Genomic DNA, 16,233 nt, shown 5'->3' with positions numbered 1-16,233 from the left:
ATATTTCCTGTTTTTCATTCAAACGCCGCAATTATGCCCGAGGCCCAAATCCTGGTATATCTGACTGATCACTATTTTGAAGTTATTCAACCAGGAATAACATCAATTAAGTTTCAGACCTCAATGACAGAAACATTGAATTTTCGTCAATTTTTCTTTCGTACACGATCAATGGAAAGTTGTGAGGTCACTCATTTGCATCATCCATATCTACTGTACAAGAACTGTTTTGAAGAAATCAACAAAAACTTAAAATGTCACAACTTCCTTATTTTCCATCCGATTCAGTCAAATTTTTACCGTTCAACTTGTAAGATTTTATTCTTTTTTTTATCAGACTTACTTATATATTTGGACCGGATTTTCCCTTTAATCCTTTCTGTTCGCGCGGGACTTTGGACCGTATACGTGCTCATTAACTCTCCGGGGGTTTTTAGTGCCAAGCGACACTCTATGCACACAAAGGGTTAACTCGTTGCTTTCGAGATCTTCCCATCTCTACAGCTTTTCCTGGAGACCAGCCAGTTCCCTCCAGACAAGAGTTATTTAGTTGGAAACCTTCAGATGATTAGACTTTTGCATTCGAACATTTATGAATTGGTGATTCAGTTCACTCCCCTTATAATGAACACGGTCGCTACAAAACTGCGGATACAATGAAGTAAAATTCAGGGCAACAAAAATTATCATCAGCTATTCTACACTATCTTTATACACTAATAATTTGTTCGGGTAAACGAAATTTCGATTGCTATAACGAAAGAAAACAGCCGGTCCCGAGGACTTCGTTACAACGGAAGTCGTCAGTGCGGATTGCAGAGTTCCAGAATTCATTATTAGTAATTGTAATTGGGATGAGGGATAAGAATGTTTTCACAATTCATAACAAATCACAATGAACGAGGATGATGACTGACGTGATAAAAGAACGCATGATTGGGAGCTCAAGGAAGCAGAATAAAAGAAGAAAGTACACTAGTGTATAGAGTATAGAATGACATTGCTACATTACTGGAACATGTGAGCCTCCTGGATGTCATCATCCTTGTTCAGTGTATGATGTTTTTGAGTTGTTTTTCAACACATGTAACATTTTTTTTTTCAGAATACTAGTTTATCTGTTCAAGGACCACAATGAATTCCACAAATCTGTGTACATGGCACTTTAGATGTGAAATTTTGTAAATCGTCTGAAATGCAGCTTTAAGAGCCTCAATGCTTATAAGGAACTTGTTCTTTCTCTTACAAATCGGCCCCTCGCCCCTTCTCCCTATTTGTTCTATTAATTCATTATTAATTGACGAAATCATTCGTATATATATATATATATATATATATATATATATATATATATAATTATATATATATAATTATATATATATATATATATATATTATCTTTTTTTGAGACAGAGAGAGAGACATCACAAAATGTTGATCTACAGAATTTCACAACAAAGGAGAATTTGTACATATAAAGTTCTTTTTCATTCATATTTGTTTTAAATAGTCCATGTAACATAAGGCATCTAGAAACACAGAAGTAGCAGATATCCAGTCACAGAGCCGTACAAAAACATTCACACTTTGTAGCAGTTTTATATCACAAAGGGTGTAATAATACATGTGTAGACATATGCATTCACAACTTTAAAAAGATGAATAAAAACTAAGACTGAGTATGTCGATCGCTCATGACAGAACTATTTTGGGAAAACACAGGATTGCAGGGCGGAAAACTGAAGGAGACCGCTACTATGTAGTGCGGCTATTGCGTTTGTCGTCGGGAAAATCACTGCGATTATGTTCAATTTCCGCTCAACCGAGCGCCAAGTTTCAGATAGCATCTAAAGCCCTGTTTTCATCTGTGATGTTCAACTTGGGAATATGCTTGGCATTTGACTCTCCACTACGTTTCCTCCTCTTTCTCTTTTCAGACTTGAAAAAAAGAGAAGATTATATTACATCTAAAACACATTTTTCATTTGAGGTAGAAAGACATTTAGGGAATATACACAGATGCTCATGATGCGTAAGTACTGTGTACACATAACTGTATGTATCTTTGATAACATAGTGTACGTGCCTTGCATAATGCATTGCCAAAATGTATCGTATTATGGGTACAAGCCCAAACATGTTAGCCTTATTAAACGTGTTTAGGCCCCTACATTGTTACTGTGCTGATCCATTTGATATCGCGATGGGGGGGGGGGGGGGGGGGGGGGAGGGAGGGTAAACCTTTTCCGCTTTTCGTATGAACGTGGCACATACCTAATTACATTGTATTATGCTCCGAGAAGAGACTGGTTTTTCCATGATCAACCATTCTGCTGACATGTTCGTGAAAAACTCTTTGAGCTCCTCCATCCCTTCGTTCCACGTTCAATTGTGGCGTCCTCTGATAGATTAAATTGCAAAGGGGCGAACAGAAGTCGAATTGTGATGATGTACGTAGGCCTATATTATGTAGGCCTATGCAGACCAAGATATATACATTGACAACTTAAAGAGGCACAATTTTATGTACATAAAAAGACAATCAACACAATACATATGAAATTCCACGCAAAGACATAAATAACTTTGAAGAATATGTTACTTAGTGGGGCACCTCATATCCAACCAAGTGTAGAATAAAACATTTAATAACAAACAACAACAGAGAAGGCCAGCACAAGGGAGAACACAATGCCGTGAATTCGCGAAGCTACATAATCAGACGCAAGTCGAGCATCCCGCCACCACCCCCAGCATTCTGCCACCCCCCCCCCCGCCTCTGTTAATTTTGGGAGCATAGCTCCGTATTGCATCTCTTTTTGTTTGTTTGTTTGCTTTTTTTCACTGGCCACACCGTTTTATTTGCCGCATTGGTGACTGCGACAATAACATTGGGCCTACTTCCCTATCTTATTTTCTCCAAGGACTTAGGGTTAGGGTAAGGGTTGTGATATTGTTTGTTTGTTTGTTTTGTTTGTTTGATGTGACAATTAGCATGATTACGATTTTGGTTAGGATTATATCTGTGTATAGGTAGAGTTTTTGTTTGCCTTAGCGTGCAGATATTGCGCGATAGCAATTGTCGCAGGAACAATTTGATATTGGAACCGTTGCATCACTTGCATGGCACCCGAATCCGACATGCCTGTACTGTTATCTCCAAATTTCAAGAAAATGAAAGCAGATCAAGACAAAACCAAGCAAGACTAGGCAACACGAGACAAGACAAGACAAAGCAAAACAAAGCAGAAAAGACGGTCACAACAGAAAGTCATAGAACTTTGATATTCCTTCGAAAAAAAAGGAGGTCAGTCATCTGTATTCTGGGACAGTTTTATGGAACGACATCTTAACCTCATTTTTGCACTTCCGGGCCAGCATTGCAGCACTTGGCAAGTCGACAGGAAACTTATGTCAACTGTCTGCACGCTGCATTAATGAGTGATGAGTCAGAAGATAGGAATGGACAAGGCGAGGAGAGTACAACGCGATCCGGATTGGGATTGTCACCCAAGATGCCTGACTTACATTAAGTGAAAGGAAACCAATACCTATATAAAAGAGAAATGTGGATCAAGTGAAAGCATCTATATTAGTAAAACACATCAGTGAAAGTTGCAGGAAAATCGGGGACAATCGATGCAAAAGTTATGAATCTTTAAAGTTTTCGTGTTGGAACCGGTGGACGAGGAGGCTACTTGAGTTTATGACATCATGTATGGACAACAATATAAAGAAAATATAAAGAATATAATAGAAAATTAAACATGCTTTCAATTTTCTAGCATAATGAAAGAGCACTTTGTCTAACCGCTTTCAGAAAGCAAGGGGAATAATCACTACTCTTTGTATCAAGTTAATGGAATGTGTAATTTTCATGAAAATTATATTTTTTGGGGTTGGAATTCCCTTTTTATTTTCTTTATATTTTCTTTATATATCTATCAGATTCCCCGCCAAAAAAGGTCGTCAGCAGGTGAGCACCAGGACCCAGCATAGATGGGGGAGGAGGGGGGGGGGGGGGGTGTTCCCATATCCGTCGACATAAGTTATTATGTCAGTAGTATACAGTATGATGCGAACGAACTGCCCAAAAAATATATATATGTGTAATCGTATGTACATGACTTATTGTGATTGTGATGATTCTTTTTTTCTGGAAATTTTTGGCGGCAGGCAGCCATTTAAGAACCAGGGTTTAGAGCAACAAGGGCATTAGGAATGGTTTCGAGCACCAGGAGAGCTGTATATATCTGTATTATATTGAAGTCTTCTTTTATCTTTCTCCTTCTTATTTTTCTTCTTCTTCAAGGCAGCGCGCAGGCTTCTTTTTGTTTTTCTTCTTCTACTTTTTCGTTTGCTTTCTGGTTTTCTTCTTCCTCCTCATTTTCTTCTTAATTCTTGGCTTTTGATTTATTTTTTCCTGCATTTTCTTCTTCACTCTTGTCGCCTTCTTCTTTTTCGTCTGTTACTTTTACACTTTCTTCTTCTCTTCCTCCTTCTCCTCTTCTTCTCTCCTTCTTCTTTACCCTATATTCCTAATCCTATAACCCTTTCAAATTTAAGGAAAAAAAGGTAGCCTATGATCCAATAGCGGATCCAGGGGAATGGCACCGGGCGCCCCCCTTTATTTTTTCCTTTTGTTAAAACAAGAAATATAAAGAAAAAAAGGGGGCATGCGCCCCCACTTTAAAAAAAATCCTGGATCCACCCCTGTAATGCAAGCAATGAGTTTTGGCGTTTGTGTTTGACGGGGGGGGGGGGGGGGGCGGTGCACCAGCCTTTGATTTTGTAAAGGCGCGTCCCCCCCCACCCCTTACGGATTTCCTTGATTCGCCTCTGTAATGCAAGCAATGGGTTTTGACATTAGTGGTTGACGCAGACGACCCCTCTATTTTTTGTTCAAACAAGAGAAATAAAAAGAAAAAAAATGGGGAGAGGGGGTGCGCCAGCCCTTGATTTTGTAAATGCGCCTCCCCCTTACGGAATTCCTGGATCTACCCCTGTGACGCGTTTTGACATTTGCAGTAAATATGTACATTTTGACATTTGTGGTCGACGTTTTATGACATTAATGTGGTTAATCAGATTTTGACATTCTTGTGGTTGACGCGTTATGGACTTTGCAGTAAAATGGAAATTAATAGGGCATTCAGACGCAAAAAAAAAACAACAAACAATCATACTGCCACGTATAGCTACACACAAGTGAATTTTTACGTCTGAATGCTGACATTTGTGGTCGACGTGTTATGACATTTGTGATTAATAAGATTTTGACATTTGTGGTTGATGTGTTATGACATTAGTGGTCATTTTGACATTTGCGGTTGATTTGACATTGTAGTGGATTTCTACATTAGTGGGCTCTACACGGTATCTTCATTGCGAATGGTCACTTTCAGTATTGTTCTGTATTGCTTTGTTGTCTGTTTGTTCATTGTTTAAGATTTGTGTTTCTTAGAGTGGACCCGCTTAAAGCTAAAAACGCACATTTTTTTTTTCTTGTTGTCACACGCATAATGGTATACTCATCATCTCGCTCGTACACACTTGTGAAAAACAACAACAACAACAACAACGACAACATACACATGCAAAGCTTTTGTAAGTCTGCATCTCCTATTCAGTGAGCCATGTATTATGTATTTAGGTGGAAAAAGAAATAGCTCTGATAGATTCGATAATCCCCGCAGCGAATCGTATATAGCTTTACAAACACACATCTACCTCGCCCCCCCCCCACACACACAAACACACACACACATACGCACACACACACATTTTTTATAAAGATCTCAAGAAGCTTTGGACGTAAAGTGGCTAAAGTTAGTGTGCTGATATTTCAAGAGCAAGCAACATATGCCTGAATATATATATATATATATATATATATATATATGTGTATATATATATATATATATATATATATATATATATATATATATATAGTATATCCAAAAAAAAAACGACCCAAGTCCAAATTTGGCGATCGCCTTTGCAGCCCCTTTACGAAGTCATAAAGATAGATAATCAGTAAAATGAACGTTTCACAATCAAAATTTGTCTAATCAAAATTTGTCTGAATAACATTCCACTAACTGAACCCCCCCCCCCTAAAAAAACATTAGGGAAAATTTTCTGTAATGGACTTGGTTCGTTTTTATATTCAGATATTCAATTTAAGATGTTGCTATACTTACAAGGTTTTTTCATAAGTTATCTCCAATCTTCACTCATCAGTTGCTCTACGTCAACGGCGGCCATATGGTACGACTAACTCCTGACGTGCCTATTACCCGCCTGAAACTTACGGACAGAGTAAAGCCTTTTCTTCAATTCAATTCAATGCAATTCAACTTTGAAATTATAACAACCTGAAGACCTTTAAAAACTACACTAAGGGTGTATACGTTAACAACAACTTTGCGAATAATGTGTGACATATCATCATCAACATCATCATCCTCATCATCATCATCATCATCAATAAAGTCTCCAAGACAAATTTTAGGACATGGCGCTGATTAACTAGTTATCTAACAGTTATGCATAATAGCATCATATCACTTTCCAGGAACACACACATGGCGCTGAGAAAACCTGAAAAATAGAGAGAAAGCACGGAATGCAATGATTCATTATATCTTTTATTGGAATCTGATTGCTTCTTGATGATTCGACGTTTCCCAAGATGATTTCCAGGCGGCATGATTCGCGGGCCCCCATTTTTATTTATTTTTTTTTTTCGCATAATCGTTAGTATAGGGTCTAATCACTTGGGGCCCTCACTTTTCTTACCCAGGAAGTGGCACCAGAAAAAATAACAACAATTAAACAAGCAAACAAACATGGCCAAGCTTTCTATGCGTTGTTCCAGAGAGCTTAGAAGTGCAGTAATGCTTTTTTTTTTCCTTTGCTTGTCAGCTGAAGAAACCCGGAAGTGGCACCAGTCGCACCAGAAAGTTGCGCTGAGGGCTTTTTTCTTTTTCTTTTTCTTTTTTTTTTTGTTAGCTGCTGCAACTCGGAAGTGGCACCAGAAATATAAACTGTTCCTCCCCCTCCCCCACTTTTCCAAAAAAAAAAAAGTGCCGCCGGCCTTTGTTACATCAAAGAAAATGCTGATATGAATGTTTAGAGTGGTTTGAAAGTAAAACGGTCCGAGGACTGCAGCGGCAGCTGCAGCATGATTTGAATTATAAGTATTTAATTTTACTTTGCTCCTTTTTTTTGCCAACTTAAGTGTGTAATATGGCTAACTTGTTCATGAGACTGTTACGATCAAGAAGACATTATATAGTTATAAATGATTTTTTTTTTCGGGGGGAATGGGCTGCGATCAAGATTATTTGGTAGTATTTAGTGGTATCTAGCTTTGAAGAAGCATGTGCTGATGTATACCTTATCATGACAATTATTTTCATACACATGTGTATACTTTTCATACCTTCAACTATGAATTGCTGAAGTATCTTTACATCAGTGCAGCTGTGCTGGCAGAATCCTGAAATTGTGGAAACTATATTTATTGGAAAATTAATGAAAAATCACTGCTATGAATTAAAACTTGCTGTAATTAAGGCGCAGCGTGTAACATCTACGTCAGGCGGGCATGCGAAATCTCCTTCACAGGAGACGTCTCATTGGTCATAATATCGTCGTAGGTGGGGTGAAGCTCTTTACCAGCTACACGAATTCGCTGAAGAGCTTTTTGTTGCCCCAACGTGGATGGCGATCATGGAATCCTCGCCGCTGCCAATGGAGATGTAAGCGTAACCCGATGAGTTGACTGTGATGGTCTCACCAGTGCAGCCCCAACCGGTTGGGTCACCGCTGATCACATCGCAGTAGTCTCCAGCGGGCAGACCAGTGTACAGCCACTCCGAAAAGGTGTAGCCTTCGTTGTTGAGTGCGAAGAAAGCTCGGCTGCCTCGGGAGAAGGCGATGAAATTGTTACCGTTGTCGTACCAGTTTTGCACGCCGTTGGTTCCGGCGGCGTTGCGGAAGCAGGCCATGTTCCTAATCTGGCGCCATCGGTGCTCGCATACCCACCCGTTTCCACACGTGCCATCGCTCTTGATAGAAGGAGAGATGATGCTGCCGTCGGAATAAGCCGGAGGACTGTCATCGTCGTTTGAGAAATAGTAGCTGCTCATGATGCGGAAGGTACCATAGTCCCAAGCCATGCCGAAAGCGAGTGCCTTCTTGTACGGCACTGAATTCATGTGGGTGAGAATGTCACCGGCGCCTCCATGGCCTCGTTGGTTGTCGTGATTGTCTACGAAGACAAGGGCCTGGTGTGACGGCAACATGCCCCAAGACTCGCCGAAATTCGAGTAATACTTAGCGGCGTTCCAGCCTTCTCCAATTCCTCTTATATCCTCACAGTATCTGAATTCAGTGACATCGCCAATGTGTACGTACTCTTCCGCATGGACAGCTTCCCAGTCACTCAAGTCGATAACTTCTTGGTAGATATACGGCTTGCCACCCACCGCGCAGTTGTTCAGTCTGATTGAAGAGGAAAAATAGAAAAACACTCGAAGAACTCAATTGCAAAAAACATCATTTTAAACGTTCTAAAAGTAAGTCCATCACAAAAATATCATTTTCAGTGGTCCCTTATTTTGAAGTTATAGATTGTAAATAGCCGATATTTTGTTATCATTTCCTTTTTTTAGCAGATTTTGTCACAAGTTTCTCGACTTAATAATCATGGTGGTTACTCGTTTTGCGAACAAACTCTTCACTTTCATATTCAATGTTTGCTCTCAACCTTCGAATATGGAAAGGGTCATGTCACATGAATATCAAACACGATGAAATTAAGAAAATATGTGCACATAAGTATTGGGATTTTAGAGAACCAACCCGTTAACATGGTGATTATAGGACAAGTCTAGCCCACGGAGATGTACCATTAAAGGGGACACAAACCCAAAGAGCAATGTGGATCGAGTAAAAGCAGTAACATCAGTAGAACACATCAGTGAAAGTTTGAGGAAAATCGGACAATCGATGCAAAAGTTATGAATTTTTAAAGTTTTGGTGTTGGAACCACTGGATGAGGAGACTACTAGAGGTTATGACGTATGAGGGGACAATAATATAAAGAATATGATAAACGGAATTCCACAAAAATTCACTTTTCTAGCAAAATGAAAGAGTACTTGAATAGCCGCTCTTAGAAAGCAGGGGGAATAAGTGCTACCCCTAACATAATTATGTCAGTATCAAGATGATGGAATATGTAATTTTCATGAAAAATGAATTTTTTATTGAATTCCCTTTATATTTTCTTGTAGTCCACTCATACGTCATAACCTCTAGTAGTTTCCTTACCCAGCAGTTCCAACACCAAAACTTAAAAAAAAATTAATAACTTTTGCATCGATTGCCCAATTTTCCTCAAACTTTCACTGATGTGTTCTACTAATATTACTGCTTTCACTCAATCCACATTGCTTTTTGGGTTTACGTTCCCTTTAAAGGTTATGGAAAGCTGCGTTTGCAAGTTAAAAGTAAAGAAAGTCATAATTGAATATGGCGCGATTTTGCTCTAATCTTTAATTCTTTTTACCTGCTCTTGATTTCTTCCAGGTCGCCAGGCCACATGTGTTTGGCAGCATCGATTCGGAAGCCTGCCACGCCCAGGCCGACGAGGTCGTTCAAGTAGGCCGCTACCTTCTGGTTACAATAATAGCCGTTAACGGAGCCGAACATGATGTCGTTGAGACCCACGAGGTCGCAGTTCCTTACTTGATAGACATTGTTGTAGTCATTTATATTTCCGCCAGTTGGGCAGTTTCCTCTCGGTACATTAAAATCCGAGCTGCTGTACGGCACATTTGGGAAGTCGTAGCTAACTGGAGGGGAAATTCAAATACATAATGTACAGGCATACCTGTCATTCAGTCATTGGAAGCTGAAAGATTTGTGTAGGAAAACGAAGCAAGCAAAACAAACAAACACACAAGCACACACAAAAAATACAAATGAAGATCAAATAACCAGCCAAAGCAATCCTACACTTGCCACTTAAATTGCAAATTCATACCACGTTCAAGGTAGCTTTTTTATGAATAGATTAAGATAAGACAAACTAATATTAGTGGTTTCATAAAATTGGATCTTAAAGGGAACCTAAACCCAAAGAGCAATGTGGATTGAGTAAAAGCAGCAACATGCGTAGAACACATCAGTGAAAGTGAGGAAAATCGGACAATCGATGCAAAAGTTATGAAACTTTTAAAGTTTGGTGTTGGAATGGCTGGATGAGGAGACTACTAGAGGTTATGATGTTTGTGTGGACAACAATATAAAGAAAATAATTATAAAGAAAATTCCACACAAAAAAAAATAAAATCACTTTTCTAGCATTATGAAAAAGCACTTGACTAATATCGCTTTCTGAAAGCAGGGGGAATAATTGCTACCCTTAAAGGGGAAAATCCAGTCCAAATGTAGGTTAGACTGATATAAAAGAGTAAAATCTTACGAGTTCAGCGGTAAAAATTTGACTGAAATTGGATGAAAAAATAAGGAAGTTATGACATTTTGAAGTGTTGTTAATTTTTGCAAAACAGTTCTTGTACAGCGGACATGAAATGACAACCATGTGACAACCTCACAATTTTCCATTGATCGGGCACAAAAAAAAAACCAAAACGAAAATTCATTGTTTCTGTCATTGAAGTCTGAAACATGATGACATTCCTCGTTGAATAACTTGAGAATAGTGATCAGTTAGATATACCAGGATTTGATCCTCGGCATAATTGCGTTTGAATGAAAAACTGGAAATGTAAAAATTTTATGTACAAACTATATGCAAGTTGTGAGGGGATGACATGTGCTCACTTTGCCATTTGCGTATTCTTATCGACCGTTCAAGAACTGTTTCCTTAAAAAATTGGTGAAACTTCAAAATGACTTGACTTCCTTATTTTTCATTCAATTTCGATCGAAACTTTACCGTTGAACTCCGAATATTTTACTCTTTCTTATCAGACTAACTTATACTTAGACTAGATTTCCCCTTTAACGTATGTCAGTATCAAGTTGATGGAATGTGTAATTTTCAAGAAAAATGAATTTTTTTGGAATCCCCTTTATATCTTCTTATATCGTTGTCCACACATACGTCATAACCTGTAGTAGACTCCTCATCCAGCAGTTCCAACACCAAAACTTAAAAAAAATGATAAATTTTGCATGGATTGTCCGATTTTCCTCAAACTTTCACTGATATGTTCTACTAATGTTGCAGCTTTCACTCAATCCACATTTCTCTTTGGGTTTGGGTTCCCTTTAGATAAGAACGTTCTTGGATTTTTAACTCTTTTAAAGTTTCCTTTGATTTTACAAGTCGGTATAGTCTGAAAGGATAATGCCATTACTTTAAAATAATTCCGATTAAACATTACACAAACTTGCCCCCCTTTTTTACATGATATCACTAAAAATAAGATTATCATTCGCATCAAATTAAAGTAGTCGTACAAAAGGAAATCTTTTGTTGATGCGGTCAAGTTCTAAAGTATTAGCCATCCAAAATGTCAGTGTGCATAGTATCAGTGGCATTTATTAGCACTATAAGAGAGTCATGGACAAGAGTTGTCTCTGAAAGTAACACTGACAGGCTCGGCGATTTGCCTCGCTTCCCAATTTGCATCAAACAACAACATGTTTAAGCAAAACGGCTTGGGAAGTGTTGCAGGACAATCGCAATACCTCACCTCTAAAGCCATCAAATGACAAAATTTATACAGTAGATTGAGGGAGAAAGTATTCTTTAACTCACAATGTTAGTTATTTGGGGTTTGAGGATAAACCTGTGAAAATACTTAGCTTCTAAAAAAGAAAATTAATTTGGTCTCTAAATAGTGTTATTTTCTCACATTTTTCTTTGTTGCCCAAAAATGAAACTTCAGTATGACACTTGTGGTATAGTATGTCCGCACTGTGCTCCAAATATCTTTTCCGTAACATTTGTCACATGGTTTATCTCGGGAAAAAAAATTGAGATCGCTGTCATTTGTGACCCACGTAAAATCTATAGCGTGAGCGTTACGCAGTCCGATGTATCGGTTTTCGTGCTGCATGAAACAGTTGAAGCACATTGCGGGGTTCGTCCCTCACCCACTCACCACCCTGCAATCCCCTTCAGTTGGACCGAAACCGTCTCAAAGAGAAAAATACAAATCTCGAAAAACACGACAGTCCAAAACTCATATGAAGGATGATATATCCATATTAGATATATATGTGAAGTTTCAAGGGATTTGATGGTAAAATGAGGGAGATACAAGGAGGTGAACTTTCAAGATTGTTTGTCCTTCGCTTTGTATAGTGCTCGGTGACCGTTACGAATTTTAAAACTTTTGTCTCTTAGTACATGTAATATTGCGGAGTTAATTGCGCCACAACGCCGGGCCTGCTGAGAAAAACCTTGAAAAAACGAAACGCATGAAGAATTATGTTTGGTTGGCTGAAATCTGTCCCTGTCACAAAGCCTTACATGCTGCCATGTGGTTGATGACTGCGTCGACGTAGATGAGGACTCCGACAGCCCGACATCGATTGACCATGTTCTTGAATTCACTTCTCGACCCGCTCCTACTGTTGATAGCGTAGCCGATTGGCTGGTAGCGTTCATACCATGGTCGCCATGGGTCCCAAACTAAATTGTGTTCATTAGGGGGAGATACCTGAACACCCGCAAAACCGTAAGGTCCAAGAAACCTGCATCACCGTGACAAACATGGCAGTAATAGCAATAGTTAAAATGACGATGGTTCTAATGATAACGATTCGATGGGTTGCGATTATACACACAACAACAAAAAAGTACTCCCTTTATAACAATCAGCATAACCTTTGAAGGAATAAGTTTTGAGGAAAATAATTTGGCAGGGATACTTCTACGCTTGTTGAATAACTCCTGTGGGAAAATTAGCGTGATGTATTGAGCCGTAAAATGAGTGAGTGCACATTACAGATGAAATTGTCACTTTTCAGAGGTTACAAATAACATTTTTGGAAATAAATAATGTGAAGCATTCTGTATCTGGGGAAAGTTTAAGTACGCTTGTTGTTTCATCATCCATTGTTAAACCCCCTTGTGTCACATCAACAGTGCAATTTAGCACTTCTTGCTTTACTGCTTACCCATTCATTATACAATGACTCGCTTTTATTGCAATTGATTGACAAATTGCCCTACATCAATGTATATCAGCGTTATTTACGTCGATGTAGGGCAATTTGTCAGTCGTTGCAATAAAAACATCTCCACGGAAGAATTCCATGAATTTGAATGACCCCCTTTTTATGTTCACACAACATCTGTTACATACTGGTAACAATATCCGATGTCAATTCTTTCACTAAACTGATTTTTCAGTTATAGGAGGGTTGAACATAGACATTTAGGTGTGAGCAGGTCAAAAGATGGATGGTAAAACATTAATATTTCATACTCGAGCAGGTGTCTATGGGAAATGTGTGTTAAAGCAAAATAAGTTCGTCCTCACAGGGTTAAAGATACATCAGAAACAGAATGTTTCACAACCCTCCCCTCCCCGCAAAAAAAAGACACTTGAGACTTTCGAAAAGTGACTATTCATTTTTGTCTCAAAATGAATGACTGAACAAAATACTCGTACTTTCTCACAGAAGTTAGTAATATTAAGTGTAAAGATGCCCTTACCAAATTATTTTGCTATTTTTTTTATTGTGAAAAAGTTACGACATTTTGATTAAGGGGGTATTACTTTTTGTTGTGTTTATTACAATAGTCTCGTAAATTATTGCTTATTATCCTCAACTCTAAAACGAAAACACAAATACCCATTTTCTTCAAACAAATTTAACTCATTAGTGAATCCCTCCTATCTATACCTGTCTACAGTTTGTTGTGGGCTATACCTGCATTACAAGTGCTACTTTGACAATGATCACTTCGTATTTCTTTCGAAGTGGCATCTTATATTCTTCTTTGTTAATTCTTTTGTTGGATAGCTTTAGTTATTTCAAATTCGGTCCTACCTTTCACATTCTTCGGCGATGTCAACCCATTTCCACTCGAAGAGATGAACGATGACTGTTCGGCCGTCCAAAAAGTTCTGAGCAGACGCGCCACAGACGGCGGCAAGCAAGAGAAAATACAAGCTCATCGACATGGCTGGGAGGAAGAACAAAGCAAAGCAAAACAAAAGAGATTTTTAGATTATGGAATAACTAAAGTCAATGAATCAAATGAAATCTGTTCATTAAATAAAGAATGGGTAAGGTGCCTAAAGTTCAAAGCGAGTCTGCCGAAATACTCTGCCATATTATATGTGTATGTATTTGCGACCGTGCATCACAAAACAGAAACTCGCACCCCTTGATTTTACATGAGGACTCAAAAAAGGTGAAATGGGTCAACTGAGTCAATCTTTAGTTTTTCATATTTTGTGGAAGTGCTATCCTTCTTCCACATTGTTCTTTAGTTTGGGATGATAAAATGAATGGGAAAGTGTGTTTTCAGCAGTTTTTCTACAACCCTTTTTTGAGTCCCCCTTTCATTTCTTAAAATCCTTTACACACTCTTCACTTTCAAGTCTAATACCCTATGAAAGGATAAGTCTACTGCTCTGAAAGTTGGCATTAATCATGGACAGAATGTGTTGATAGAACATGCTCAATTTCAGCTTCATTTGATAATCCCTTCATTGTTGTTGCTCCGGTGGTTTACATCCTGTGTTTTGTCCCTTTGATTGCACGGCTAGCACGGCTTGGTAAAGATTAAGCGCTTTACCATTTATACACCCTGTACTTCAGAGCCTCTTTCCTCTTTCACACATTTCTAGAGTATGCGCTTTCTTTCTAGTATTTAGATAGGTTAGGGGAGTCCATTTGAATTGAGTTATACATCATTTTAAAGCTTAGAGTCTGCTCTTTAAGAATCTGCCCTTAACTGAAAATCCATGTCTGGCGACTTTTTGTTGGTGTTGTGATGCAGGGTCACATTTGTAAATATAATGTAGATTTTCCCTCTTAATTTCATCCGAATTGTATTCGAATTAATGAGAAGGCTTTAAATTCAAGCGATTTCGTCAACGCTCTGGTCTCACGATTCATTTTAATTCTTTGATTTTTATCATATCATTCATCTTCAAATTTGCCTCATGTCATTCCTTTCAGATTCTGTCTCATTCAATTTATAGAGGGAAATTCATTCAATTTAAGTTTGCATTCAATTCGCGCCAATTTAATTTCGTCCCAAGTACCAATTTAAATTTCATTTGCAGGCACACAACTTGGAAGTTTAAACAATGAAATTCAAATAAACATAATCAAGCTCTGTTTTATGTGATTCAAACCGTATTTATATCGGTCAAATTCCCATTTTCACTATTGACTAATTTGATTTTATAATATTTCATTTTTATGCCAAAGTTTCATTCATATTTTATGTATTTCTTCTTCCAGTTTAAATTTATTCGTTACCAACAATATTTCAATATTGATATTACGGAATGGTCGTATCATTATTCTCCCAAATTTTTAAAACATTAACAGTAAAGGCACTACCAAAATGTTGCAATGAGTGCCTTTTCATGAATGTCATTTCCTTAACATTCATCACGGTGGTGCTGGTGTGAATTTGAATGCGCCATGCTTGCAATCTTAATTTGAAATCGCTTTTAAGACGTTCATGTGTGAAAATCATGAAATAGGAGGCTGACAAAAGGAAATTACTTGTCAAAGTACTAGTCAGCTTTTTGAATCTTGATCTCGGTAATCTTTCAAATTTGCTCGAGCTTGAATGATCGCATCGTTAAATAGAAATCAAACTGATAATACTGGGAGGAAAAACCTACATATACATTATAGGCAATTAAACTATCCAACATGTATTGCGAATTTCGAAGATTTATATCTTGTAAGATATCGGGTGACTGATTGGATTGAAACATCTTTTTGAGTCATCACATTCTTTAAAAAAAGATAGAGGCAATAAACAGGACGAAAAATATAATTACCAAAATTACTGATGGTAAAGAAAATAAAGGCAAGACTATAATGTATTTCGATCCTGATCATAATGAATTGTATAATAATGCAGTGGTCGATTCAGTTGTTGTTGATCATGTTCTTGCCTTTATTTTACATAACTTTTATTTCTTCTTACGATAATAAAATTACTGAATAATCAGTTAGCCATAATATGAAAACCTGATTCAAA

At 37.9% G+C, this 16,233-nt stretch overlaps 1 protein-coding gene across 1 annotated transcript in view; it reads right to left on the bottom strand.

Moving 5' to 3' along the window:
• Positions 1-6,755: 6,755 nt before the first annotated feature.
• LOC139723857 (alpha-amylase A-like) overlaps positions 6,756-16,233 on the bottom strand; it is a 13,264-nt gene continuing 3,786 nt past the window's right edge. The window contains exons 2-5 of the mRNA XM_071635063.1: positions 14,049-14,184; positions 12,520-12,743; positions 9,580-9,865; positions 6,756-8,510 (exon numbers count right to left, since the gene is read on the bottom strand). Coding sequence (XP_071491164.1) covers positions 7,679-8,510; positions 9,580-9,865; positions 12,520-12,743; positions 14,049-14,182 — 1,476 coding nt within the window. The 5' untranslated portion in view covers positions 14,183-14,184 and the 3' untranslated portion in view covers positions 6,756-7,678. The remainder of the gene's footprint in view (positions 8,511-9,579; positions 9,866-12,519; positions 12,744-14,048; positions 14,185-16,233) is intronic.

This window comes from Diadema antillarum, unplaced genomic scaffold, assembly GCF_040938485.1.
Source record: "Diadema antillarum isolate AM-2024a unplaced genomic scaffold, OU_Dant_1.0 scf00000201, whole genome shotgun sequence".
NCBI lineage: Eukaryota > Metazoa > Echinodermata > Echinoidea > Diadematoida > Diadematidae > Diadema > Diadema antillarum.
The sequence above is the reverse complement of the archived record's forward strand: the minus strand, read 5'-3'. Positions and strand labels throughout refer to the sequence as shown.